At 40.1% G+C, this 12,123-nt stretch overlaps 1 protein-coding gene across 2 annotated transcripts in view; it reads right to left on the bottom strand.

Moving 5' to 3' along the window:
* LOC122564758 (astrotactin-2-like) overlaps positions 1 to 12,123 on the bottom strand; it is a 1,559,828-nt gene that overhangs the window by 698,206 nt on the left and 849,499 nt on the right. For both annotated transcript variants that reach the window (XM_043719930.1, XM_043719929.1), the window contains one exon: positions 4,033 to 4,199. In XM_043719930.1, the coding sequence (XP_043575865.1) occupies positions 4,033 to 4,199 (167 nt within the window). The remainder of the gene's footprint in view (positions 1 to 4,032; positions 4,200 to 12,123) is intronic.

The raw sequence follows: 12,123 nt of genomic DNA, 5'->3' as shown, positions 1-12,123 counted from the left end.
ATAAGCGAAGCACGAAAAAGATACATTGTTAAGATGTATGTACAAGAATGGAATGTACCTATGGATAATGACAGAAGTTACAAAGGGGAACATCGAGATAAGAGTTTAGCCTTATGAAAGCACGTGCAAGGGGTAAATTGCCAACTTGGAAAGAAAGGGGCAATGGACATGGAGCAAAGATGGGGAGAGGCGAAAAGAGAGATTGGGTAATTAGGATTCTGGAGAGATGACCTCACTCAGCTCAAAGGGTATAACTGTACACTAACCTAAGTTCTAATTTGCTTCATTTGCTTATGCAATTGAGGCCCGTGCTTGCAAGTTCGTAATAAATTGTCTTGTTTCTAGTTTTGGTGGTCTTGTCTAAATTTTAATGATTTTGTTTCTAACAGTAATCATCTCATTCCCAGGGTATCAGTGCAGGGATTTCTTAAGGTAAAGGCCCAGACATCTTCAGTCACTTCATCAATGACCTTCCTGGCATTAAAGGCTCACTCGTGGGGACATTCGCGATTGATTGTAAAGTGTTCAGCATCATTTGCAACTCCTCGGAAAATGAACCAGTGTCCAAATACATCAGGATCTGAACCACAGTCAGCCTTCGGCTGATAGTGACAAGTTTTCATGCCACACACGTTTTCAATAATGGTCACTGCCAACAAGAGAGAATCCAACCATCTCTCCTTGATGTACAACGGTATTACAATTGCTGAATTCCAATCAATCAACATGCTCGGAGTATTTAATGGCAGAAATTGAACTGAACCAGCCGTATAATTATCATAGTTACACAAGCAGATCAGAGGCAGGGAATTATTGGGCAAATAACTCACTGCATCTCTCCCTGAAGCCTGTCCATTCCTGATGAAGAGCTTATGCTCTAAACATCGACTCTCCTCCTCCTCGGATGCTGCCTGACCAGCTGTGCTTCTCCAGCACCACACTTTTTGCAACTGCCTGTTAAGCACAAGTTAGCTGTGTGATTCAGTATCCTGCACTCTCCTAGATGACTGCAGCTCCAACAACACTCTAAAAGCTCAACACCATCCAGGCCAAAGTTGTCCACTTGACTGGTACCCCATCCACTATACTTAGAGTTATAAAATGTTTCTTCACTGTCGCTGGGAAAGAAATCCTGGAACTCTCTCCCTCATTGCAATATGTGTGTATCCACACTAATTGTACTGCAGTGGGACAGGATGACAGCTCACCACCACCATCTGGGACAATCATAGATGGGTTCCATATTTAAGCATGAAGAAAAGGTGGGACTGTAATTAAGAACAAGGGCCAGAACATTAAGAGAGTCAAGCCTGAGGTAAATGTAGCACTGATTATTTACAGCTAGCCTCCATCTCTTAAAATAGGCTCAAATGTTGACTGGTAGAGGTGTTGGAAGTCACTGTAAGAGTGAAGTTGATTTGGGCTGAATACAAGAAAGGCAGAACATAGCAGAGAGGGGATCTAAAGTTCTGTGATGTAACAGGGGAGGCTTTGCTGCAGGAAGTGAGCAGAAGGAGAGAGATGCTCATTCCAAGGGACCAGGAGAGTCTTCACACAGACACAGTGATGATAATGAGAGTAGGTTGTCAATGTAGCAGTATCACCCAGAAAGCATTTAATGATTTCAACTATCCCACCCAACAGTGTCTGCTGTGGTCTGCATCAGAATCTGAAATAGTAGCTGCAGCACTGAAAATTCAGTTGTTATGAATTTTGAGGCATAGACATACAGCATTAATACATTTTAAGGGCTTTTGCCCAAAATGTTGATTTTTCCTGCTCCACGGATGCTGCCTGACCTGCTGTGCTTTTCCAGCACCAATCTAATCTTGATACAGTATTGCTACGTCAACAAGTTCTCTCCAAATTGATGTAAAAAAATCTGATACCATTTGCTCACTAACACTGTCAAGGCATTTACAACATGGGGCAAAATTTACTGTTTATCCACATGATAGCATGTACGCAGGTTCAGGCATACCCAAACATACTATCCTGGGGTTTGTTTGAGTGTGTGACAATACTATGGCTTTAAGAGTTGCATATTTATGAAGCGAGCTTGAGACAGAGGTATAGAGTAGTCTGTTCCAAGTCAATAAAGTAACATCTTGTGAGGACTTGTTTTCTTTTAAAGTTGGACCAATAGAAGCAGCATGCATGTGTAGAATCGGTTCCCATAGAATCAGGGTTTAAAGTTTAGTCTTCAATAGTTGTGGAGGTTTTGAAGAAGCCATCTCTCTCTCTCTCTCTCTCTCTCTCAGCTAAAAGCAAGAGTTCTCTCTGCTGCCAGATTCAGATGTGAGACAATCTATTTTACCGAATTTGCCTTTGCTAAGGGTATGTTTATGGGATGCTACTATATTGGAACAATTGTTGTCTCATGGTTAAATAATCTACTATTTTGTTAAGTTCTCCAACAGAGTTAAACTAAGGCTAGATCTTCTTTCTTTTGTTTGTATTTCAGCTGAAGAGTAAGAATAAAGTGTGTCTTGCATGAAGTCGAGTCATGTAACCAATCAAACTACATCTGGAACACAGCACCTTACACCTGCCTTTAAATAAATGTTAGGGTCCAGGCTATCTCCTTGACATATTTGAAGGGGTTTGATCTGGTCCAGAACAAGTGGCAACAGGGAACCAGCATGACCCTGTGGGAAATCTGGCATTGACAAAACATGAAAGATTATTATGCTTCTGGAGAGCAAAAAGGTAAGTTTTAATGATTTACCAGGCTAAGTTTTAAAAAAGACACACAATTTATCTTTTGGGCTCTCTGAGGCTACCATATTGAGGTGGTCCCCATCACTACAGGAAACACCATGTTGGGTCATTGTGGAAGTAAATGCCAGCAACATGTTCTGGAGAATAGACTGGGGCTGTTTTCGCTTGCGTGTCGGAGGCTGAGGGGTGACCTTATAGAGGTTTACAAAATTATTAGGGGCGTGAATAGGGTAAATAGGCAAAGTCATTTCCCTGGGGTCGGGGAGTCCAAAACTAGAGGGCATAGGTTTAGGGTGAGAGGGGAAAGATATAAAAGAGATCTACGTGGCAGCTTTTTCACACAGAGGGTGGTGAGTGTATGGAATGGGCTGCCAGAGGAAGTGATGAAGGTGAGTGTATGGAATGGGCTGCCAGAGGAAGTGATGAAGACTGGTACAAATGCAACATTTAAGACGCATTTGGATGGGTATATGAATAGGAAGGGTTTGGAGGGATATGGGCCAGGTGCTGGCAAGTGGGACTAGATTGGGTTGGGATATCTGGTCAGCATGGACGGGTTGGACCGAAGGGTCTGTTTCCATGCTTTACATCTCTATGACTTCATGATTCAATGTGTGCGGACCGATTTAATTTCACTGGTACTGCTTTTGATCTTGTCGCTCTAACTAACATCTCTTAACCTAGAAATGACGCTGCATCGAGAAATTGGAGAGAGAATGGTAAAATTCTTCCTGCTACCTCAGACAATTGATGGAAACCTACCCCAATGTTTCTTTATAATATTAAACCCAATTTTTGCCTATTCACTGAAGGATACATATTTGCCAACATAAAGTTGTTTTGTTAAATATGTAGTGAACCCCACCACGGCTTCTTAGCTTGACAGTAACCGGAAGTGTTTTCAGATTTTGTATAATCAAATAAAGGGCTAAATTTACTAGTTTTTTTTTACAAATTGGCCTGCTATGAGTGGGTATTGGTAGTGCCCTTCCTCTAGTCCAGAAAATTTCGGTTCAATTCTACTTGCCCTGGAAATGATTGTAACATTTCAGCACCAGTTGACAAAAAATAATTTACATTAGTCATTCTTACCTTACCAACTGGCAAATTATTGGGAAAAAATTCTGAGAGATTGCATTGATACTTGTTTCAAAAAAAGCTCTTGTGATGCATTTGCAGTGTCCCTACCTCTGGACAAAGGACCTCGGTTCGAGTCAAACTTACTCTGGAGGTATGTGTGAACAAGTTGATGAATCATATTTGTGTTTCTCAAAACCAATGATAGCCAGTTTTCTGCAAATCTATACTCACCCACAGAACATCAGGATATTATTGGAGGAAGGGTCTTCTTCCAATGGCACTGTCTGTTGTAAGCAAAGTTGCTCACAGCCTCCATTAAACCCATCAGAACAGTCAATCCCTTTGGTGTAGTCAAAACAGCCAGAATCATCCCTCATAGGCCTCAGACCCACAGGACACTGGAACAAGACAAAAGTAACTGCAATTGAGACTTGTTATTTTGGAACATTGTCCAAGGATTCACATTGACTCATTTCAAACAGTAACATATCCAGTTTAAAACTAACAGGGAAATGTCTCTGGTCAAATTTATCGAATTACCATGGTTTTGCTAATGTAACTCCCGATTTTATTATAGTGCCTATATAACATTTCCCAAAGTTTTTCACGGTTGGAGATTAGACATGGAAAGGAGTAAGGGGCAAAGGAGGGGTGGTAGATAAGGGCATGAGAGATAATATATGTTTTAGCCAAATTTGGGGTGAAGTATTTCCCTCGGGAGGAGTTGGTAAAGAGTGTTTTGCAGTTTTTATGGAAAATGATTGAAATTTCTCGTGCCAATGACAGAGAGGGGAGGCTATAATGAAAATGGGGTAGGAGACAATGCAGAATGAGGTTGGTTGGGATCTGCAGGTGAGAATGAAGATTTTGAAAAGGATGAGATAAATGGAGCTATTGGAGGTCACTACTTCTCATGAAAGATAATACAGCTTCCTGTGGGTATGTTGGAGTTTATGTGAGATTAAACTCAGGAGGTTAATGAAATTGATATTGAAAAAAAAATCTCCCCCAGTGACAGAGCGCCTGTTTCTTTTGCCAAAGTGCAGTAATTACATGACTGTATCTTCACGTCAAAATTGTAGCATTTAAACTATTTACATAAGATTGTTATAAAATTATATTTCCTCCAACTTTGTATGTAGCTATGTTTTTCTCTTCGATCAGAATAAAAATTTTCCACCCTGTGTGTCAACAATATACTCTAACACTTTCAAAGTGAAGAAGGCAACAGCATTTGAGTTAAAATGACCGACTGCCGAGGAAAATATTGCTTATTAATCATAAGCAAGGATGACCTCATTTTAGAAAGGCTACTGAATGAGAAAGTGAGGACTGCAGATGCTGGAGATCAGAGCTTAAAAATGTGTTGCTGGAAAAGCGTAGCAGGTCAGGCAGCATCCAAGGAGCAGGAGAATCGATGTTTCGGGCATCAGCCCTTATGCCTGAAACGTCGATTCTCCTGCTCCTTGGATACTGCCTGACCTGCTGCGCTTTTCCAGCAACACATTTTTAAGCTACTGAATGAGGGCAAGGTTAAAAGTGCATACTTTAGCACTGTCAAGTTTTCCAATTTATCAGAGTTCACATGGATGCTTTGCAGCATCATGTAAGTAAACAGAAGCTTTGCAACTTTTGCCTATGTCATATTAATGTTTATAAATAACAATGTCATCCTCACAATCATCTGCAGGAAGTCAAATGTCTCAGTTGGCCCCATATGAGCGAATTTCTAATTACAGAAAATTAATGAAACAAAAGCTGACATCAAACCATTAGCACACAAACTGAGAGACTGAATCCTAATCCCAGGCAACATCAGAAACATAATCATCAACTGCTGCAGAATATTATGGATGCTGACAAATGTATATAATCCTAAAGACCCAAAATCTGGAAGTTACTGTGAAGAAAGAGACTTAATCTGATGGAAGGTTTTCAATCTGAAAAGTTAAGTCTGTTTCTTTCTCCACAGTACTGCCAGTGTTCTTGGCATTTTCTTAACATTTGCTAATTTTGCATTAATAAATTACCTTAGAGTATTATTTAAACAGAATCTACTCAGCAGTTTCCATGTGTTTATTGTGAATATTGAAATAGCTTAGATTACTCATAACAAGTACATATATGTTACACATATTTGTCCTGTTGTCTCACACAAAGTACAGTGCAGGGAATTAAATGAGTGATCAGACATTTGGTTCCTTTCATAAGTGAACAGCATGACAAAAAATGTGTAGTTAATGTTGATGTTAAAGCTCATCAAATTTCTTGAATTATTCCCCACTGACATTGATGAGATCTCCCAATAAGAAATCAAACTAGGTTTTCTGTTTGGTGTTATTGTATTGGTACTATACCACTTATAATAAAAGCTACTTTGAAAGAAAAAAAATGTCAAATCTAAGCTCAGCTGTATATTAAGTTATGGCAGAAACCAATGTAGCCAAAAAACAGAAGCTGGCAAATTGGCAGAATATGATGTGACACATATTATTTTCTGGAAAATTTGTTGTTGCACTGTATACCTCACACCCACTCATTAAAATTAATTTCAGTGTATTTCAGTGAGGGATAAAGCATGAGCGCCAAAAATGAATAATAAAGGTGTGACTTTGATCTGATGAACCACAATCTGCACTGACCAATCTGTTTGTTGACAATCCAGAATTAGTTGTAATTCCTTTAGGAAAAATATATAAGCAAACCATACGTAATGAAATTGCCCAGAACATGTGACATATTTAATTTTGAGGCAAACTGAACATCGGAATTATAAGCAAAATACTGCAAATGTTAGAGATATGAAATCAAAACAAAGTGCTGGGGAAATTCAGGTCAGGCAGCATCTGTAGATACAAAAACAGAGTTGTCATTTCAAGTCCAATATAACTTCCCTTTAGATCTTAAAACAGATTGTAAAGGACTTCTTTTAAAATTAGAATTGCATTTTTCAATTAGATGCTGGCACATGGAAATAAAAGACATTAATCAGTACAAGTAAGTTTACAAAATTAAAACAAAACTCTACAAAAGACAAAATTCAAACTGTACTAAACCAGTCTGTTAGAGAAAGATATCCACAGGCATTGGGAAGCTGTAAGATAAATAATGACATGACCACATAACAAAGAATGGAAGGCAACAACTAAAAGTCCATTAACCCATTTCTTCCACAAATTGTATTCATTTATTCCCTATTGTATGGCACACAACCTCTTGAAGCTCTTGATGGAAGTTGTTACTAAAATTCCTGCCAATCAAATAAAAATCCATTCTACTTAAGTGCTCAAAGCTGTCTTCCTTTGTGAGAGGAACAATATCCTTATACAAGCTATTGTTATTTTCATCTTTAACATAACAGCATAGGAAAGCATAAGAACTAGGAGCAGGAGGAGACAAATCAGCCCCTCAAGCCTTCTCTGCTGTTTAATACCATCATGAGTGATCTCATCTTGGTCTCAAATCCACTTTTCTGCATGCTCCCCAAAAACCTTCAAACCTATCACTAATTAAAAGTCTATCTCCTCCTTAAATTTATTCAAATGTCCCAAGATTCAGCACCCTCTGGGGTACTGACTTCCACAGATTCACAACTTTTGAGAGATGTAATTCCTCCCCCTCTATTCTACATTCATCAACCCTTAGCCTAAAACTATGACCTCTTATTCTGAAATGCCCCACAAGGAGAAACATCCACACTATGTATAAATGTTGTCATGATAACTCAATGGTTAACGTCACTCCAGAAGATTCATGTTCAACACACAATTTCAGGTTCTTAGTAACCACTTCTTTTCAAAACTAAACTTTTGTTCCTGCCTTTCCAGATCTTTCCAATAGCTCCTCACCCCTTCACCACTCTGCATTAAATGCAGCCTGTAAAAAATAGGCTGGCAGACATCATTCAGTGCACAGCATGACACCTACAACCTAACAATGATTTATATTATTTGGATGCATTTAGAGCTATTAAAATCCAATTGAGAAACTGGAAAATGTGAATCAAAGTTAGATTTAATGGGGCCTAGGGTAAGGATAATAAAAAATATTAAAGAAAATAGCTAATCTCAAAAGAGACCCCAACTCCAGCCTGAATGAAACACAGAAAGAATTGATAATTATGCTGTGGCTATAGGGAATATTTAGATTCAAAGGATGCAATGTTCAGTCTAAATGGACCCTATCTTAATATACCACTTTCTTGATGTGCACATGCATGCTAAATTATGGGCTAATAATGTTTTCGATGATATTTCATCCTGTTTCAGCGACAGCACCAAACAGTCCTGCTGAGAACCAATGAAGCATCAAGATACTGTCCCAGCGTCCAAGATGTAAATGCCTTGTGAGACAGCCACCTACACAACAATTAGATCATCCTTTATGTCCCACAGGATATTTGATTGTATGTTTTAGAATACATTTTGCTCCAGTGGGTTTACCCTTCAGGCCTGGCAGAAAAGCAAATGCCAAACAAAGTTGCATCTACTCTTGTGAAATATTGCACTTAAGCCAGAAGGTACCAGTGTGCTCTCCTTCCCAAAACAACCTAAACTAGAATCCAAACTTGACAGGATGGTTTCATGTTGTTTTTATAATGCTGAACCTTTCTGCAAAACAGGCTTGTAAAATAGACTGAGGGCTCCAATGCAACAGAACATATCCTGTTCATATTGCAAATTCATTTTCACAACAGCCAGAACACAGAAAAAGCCACTCATTAATAAGTTTGCATGCGTTGATATGTTTTAAACTGGTTTCCTAATGATTTTTAGTCAAAGACTTCCATAGCCTGAAGGGAAATATAGGCAAAGCAAACAGCTAATTTGAACATTGTATTCCCTTGCTTCCCAATGATTAACAATTACACTAATGGCATTCAAAAATACACTGGCATTGATAGATATATTGACACTTTGCAACTTGCATCAATGCTGTCAATTCATGACATCAGTGCCATTATGTTTCTGTCCCATATCTGCTTTATGCCACAAGCTACTACAAGATGTCAATGCAATTTGTTGGTAGGAATCTGATCTCTGAATCAGAGGGTTTGTGGATTCAAACCCCATTCCAGTAGACCCAAGTCTGTAATGCAGGTGACAGCCCCGTTCCTTACTGAAAGAGTGCTGCACTATCAGAAGTGATGTCTTTTTTAGCCAGTACTAAACCAAAGCAGTATCTACTCTCTTAAATGGATATAAAGGATCCCACAGTACTATTTCAAAGAATGGCAGGAGAATTCACCCTGGCATCCTGGCTGATATTTATCTTTTAATTGACATCATTAAAACAAATTATCTGTTTGTAATTACTTTGATTCTTGTGGTAGCTGAATGGTAACATGGATTTGCCTTGTGACAGTGAATACAACATTTTTACAATATTTAATTAACTCCAAAGCATTTTTGGATATCCTGTGGTTATGAAAGGTACTACACAAACACAATTAATCTTTCAAGATGACTATGTAGTGCCAGTGTTTTGGTCCATGGCCTGAACATTACCTTTGTTTTTTGGCCAAGTTTGGGTTGTGTTGCTTTTTTGAAGGGACTTCCACCGGGAGGTCTAGTCGGTTTTCTCGCTGTATCTTCCCAACCTCATGTCAATAACCAATGTAGATGGTGGAAATCTGAAACAAACACAGATAGTGTTGGAGAAACTCGGCAAGTCTGGCCGCAGCCATAAAGAGGGAAACGGAGTTAACGTTTCGAGTCCGACATGACTCCTCCTCAGAACTTTTCTGAAGAAGCCAGACTGGACTTAAAATGTTAATTTTGTTTCTCTCTCTGCAGATGCTGACAGACCTGCTGAGTTTCTCCAACACTCGCTGTGCTTGTTTCACCTTATTAACTACCTACCCTGCTCCCATGGCTACCATTCCTCAAGCAACTTGCCACTCAAAGGATACATCAGAACTCCCCAGCATGTGCATCTTTAAAAGCCCTTTGAATACACGGTGAACTACTGTCAATCCAGAGCATGGTTCCCGACATTCATCAAGGACATTTACTGATAGGGCAAACTCATCATCCCATTTTGCGGGCATGGTCCTGAATATCCTGTTGGATGGCGTAGTACAGAGTTGGGGTTTCCTCTTGCCCAGGACCATGACACCAGCCCATGCCAGCCTGCTTCGAGAATGCCACTCCAGTTAAATCACACCCAGCTGTCTGTAGGAATGCCCAGCAATGCAGGAAGAAAGTCAATCAATTTCTCCACTCTGCCAGCGTGCCACCTTCTTCTCTTTGATGCTTCACACTCCCTCTATTTCTGCACTGTACCTACCTCCCACCAATGCTCATGTTCTCATTGAGGTTGGCAACATTTCTCTCACTCATTCTCACCCATCCTGACCCCTGATTCCACTAGCCTTGTATGCTGTCTATATTGTTGAATTACTCACTGGGGCCACCTCTCCACCTGCACCAGAAGTAATTGCTGTGCCCACTCACTTACATCTCTCATTATTCTGAATACGTATGTGTGTGGGGAGAGAGAGTGTGAGCTGCAATTGCTGACACAATAGACCAAATGAAGCGAGGTCCCCAGAATATTAGCTGAGTTTCTGGATTAATAGTCTAACGGTAACACCACTAGACCATCGCTTCCTTGTTGCTCTCAGCAGTGAGATGGGCCTCGAGGAATCCTTGTCTGATTCTGCAACAGACCTCACTCATAGGGTGACTATAAGACTCTGCCCAGTTTTAGACCATCTCTTTATCAAACATTTTCGAATGGTGACCAGAAAACTACAAGCCCACTGCTGACATTGTATAAGTAAATCCAGAATACAGCCACTTTCTAGACTTCAACTTCAAAGAGGATTTTAGCAGCAAGTGGTCTGACATTGACTTTACAGGCACAAAACAGGCCATTGATTTTAACAGGTTTATCCTGGTGTTTACACTTCACACAAGCCTCCTCCCACCTCACTTCATCTCACCATATTAATGTGTGTTTCTATATATTTCTCAAATTAGTTTGTTATCAAGTATTCTCTTAAATGCATTAAGAAACAAAATCTTCCAATCACTAGATTGTCGGAGACCAGTGCTGTGACCGAAGGATGTACTTTTCAACCCTGAAGAAGTCCTGACCTGTGTAGAATTTTCTTGAGAAGTTTAAAAGTCCAATGAGTAATTTCCTGTTCCCTTCGAGCCCATGTGGATGTCTTTGACTTTGAGTTAGCACCAAAGACTTTGGACAGTTCCACAATACTTAACTGGATAGCTAGCCAGGAAATGTTGGTCAGATTAAAACTTGGTCTGACCCCTGGATAAATATATTACTTACATCTATCCTGCTCCCCCAAACCTCTCAACCCCAACCACGCGGACTACCCACCTCACCTAACCACGATATACTGATCACCAACTTATACCCACCCCCAACCATATCTCTCAACCCAATCCTTCCCCTGGCTAGTCAATTTCATCCCAACCTGATTACCCACTTTACCAGACACTCACTCCCAAACCCTCTTGATACAGTTATCCCTCATTCAGCTACGTAACTGCCAGCTCATCCAAACTTGCTTTCATTCTTTCACGGGAATGTGGCTGTCTGACTGGGCCAACATTTCTTGCCGATTCTTAATTGTCCTTGAGAAAGTATATTGTTTTCTTGGGCTGTGGCTGTCTGTGTGGTACAGGTACTGCCACAGTGCTGTAGCTAAGGGAGTTTCAGGATTTTGACGCAGCTACCTCCTTACTTGCCCACCTTATCCACTCAGCTACATATCCATCCCTCACTCACCCAAATGGATTCAACAACTTGAGCTGTAAAAGTACCGGACAATGATTACTGCTGTAAAAACAAATGAGGAGAGTATGTTCTCTTGACTCTGCTCCACTCCAATGGAGTTCCTTGAGAGACACTGCACTGTGCATCGCTTTGATTGCTGGAATTGGAAGGTTCCAGAAGAAATGAGCAGCAGGATCAGGTTTGAAAATCTTCGAGTACAACTACAACCTGCTCATCATCGCCACTCTTCAGAAGATTCAAAACATAATATTCACCTCTAAACAAAGTGAGTGCAATGTTCATTCAATCCTCTGAGGTAATGACAACTTCACTTTTACGTTCCCCAGATCTGACAATTCATTGCAGGAAGTAAATTCAAATATTCTTTACAATTGATCTTCACTGTGGTGTGGAATGCAGCAACATGTTCAACTTGGAAATATCCCACAAACAGGGTGAGAAAATGACAATGAGAGTCACTGCATCACTTTCTTTTGGCAGCAGCTGTGTAGGTGCCATGTGATTAGATTAGATTACTTACAGTGTGGAAACAGGCCCTTCGGCCCAACAAGTCCA

Source organism: Chiloscyllium plagiosum, chromosome 30 (assembly GCF_004010195.1).
Source record: "Chiloscyllium plagiosum isolate BGI_BamShark_2017 chromosome 30, ASM401019v2, whole genome shotgun sequence".
NCBI lineage: Eukaryota > Metazoa > Chordata > Chondrichthyes > Orectolobiformes > Hemiscylliidae > Chiloscyllium > Chiloscyllium plagiosum.
This window is presented reverse-complemented; position numbering and strand designations above follow the sequence as displayed.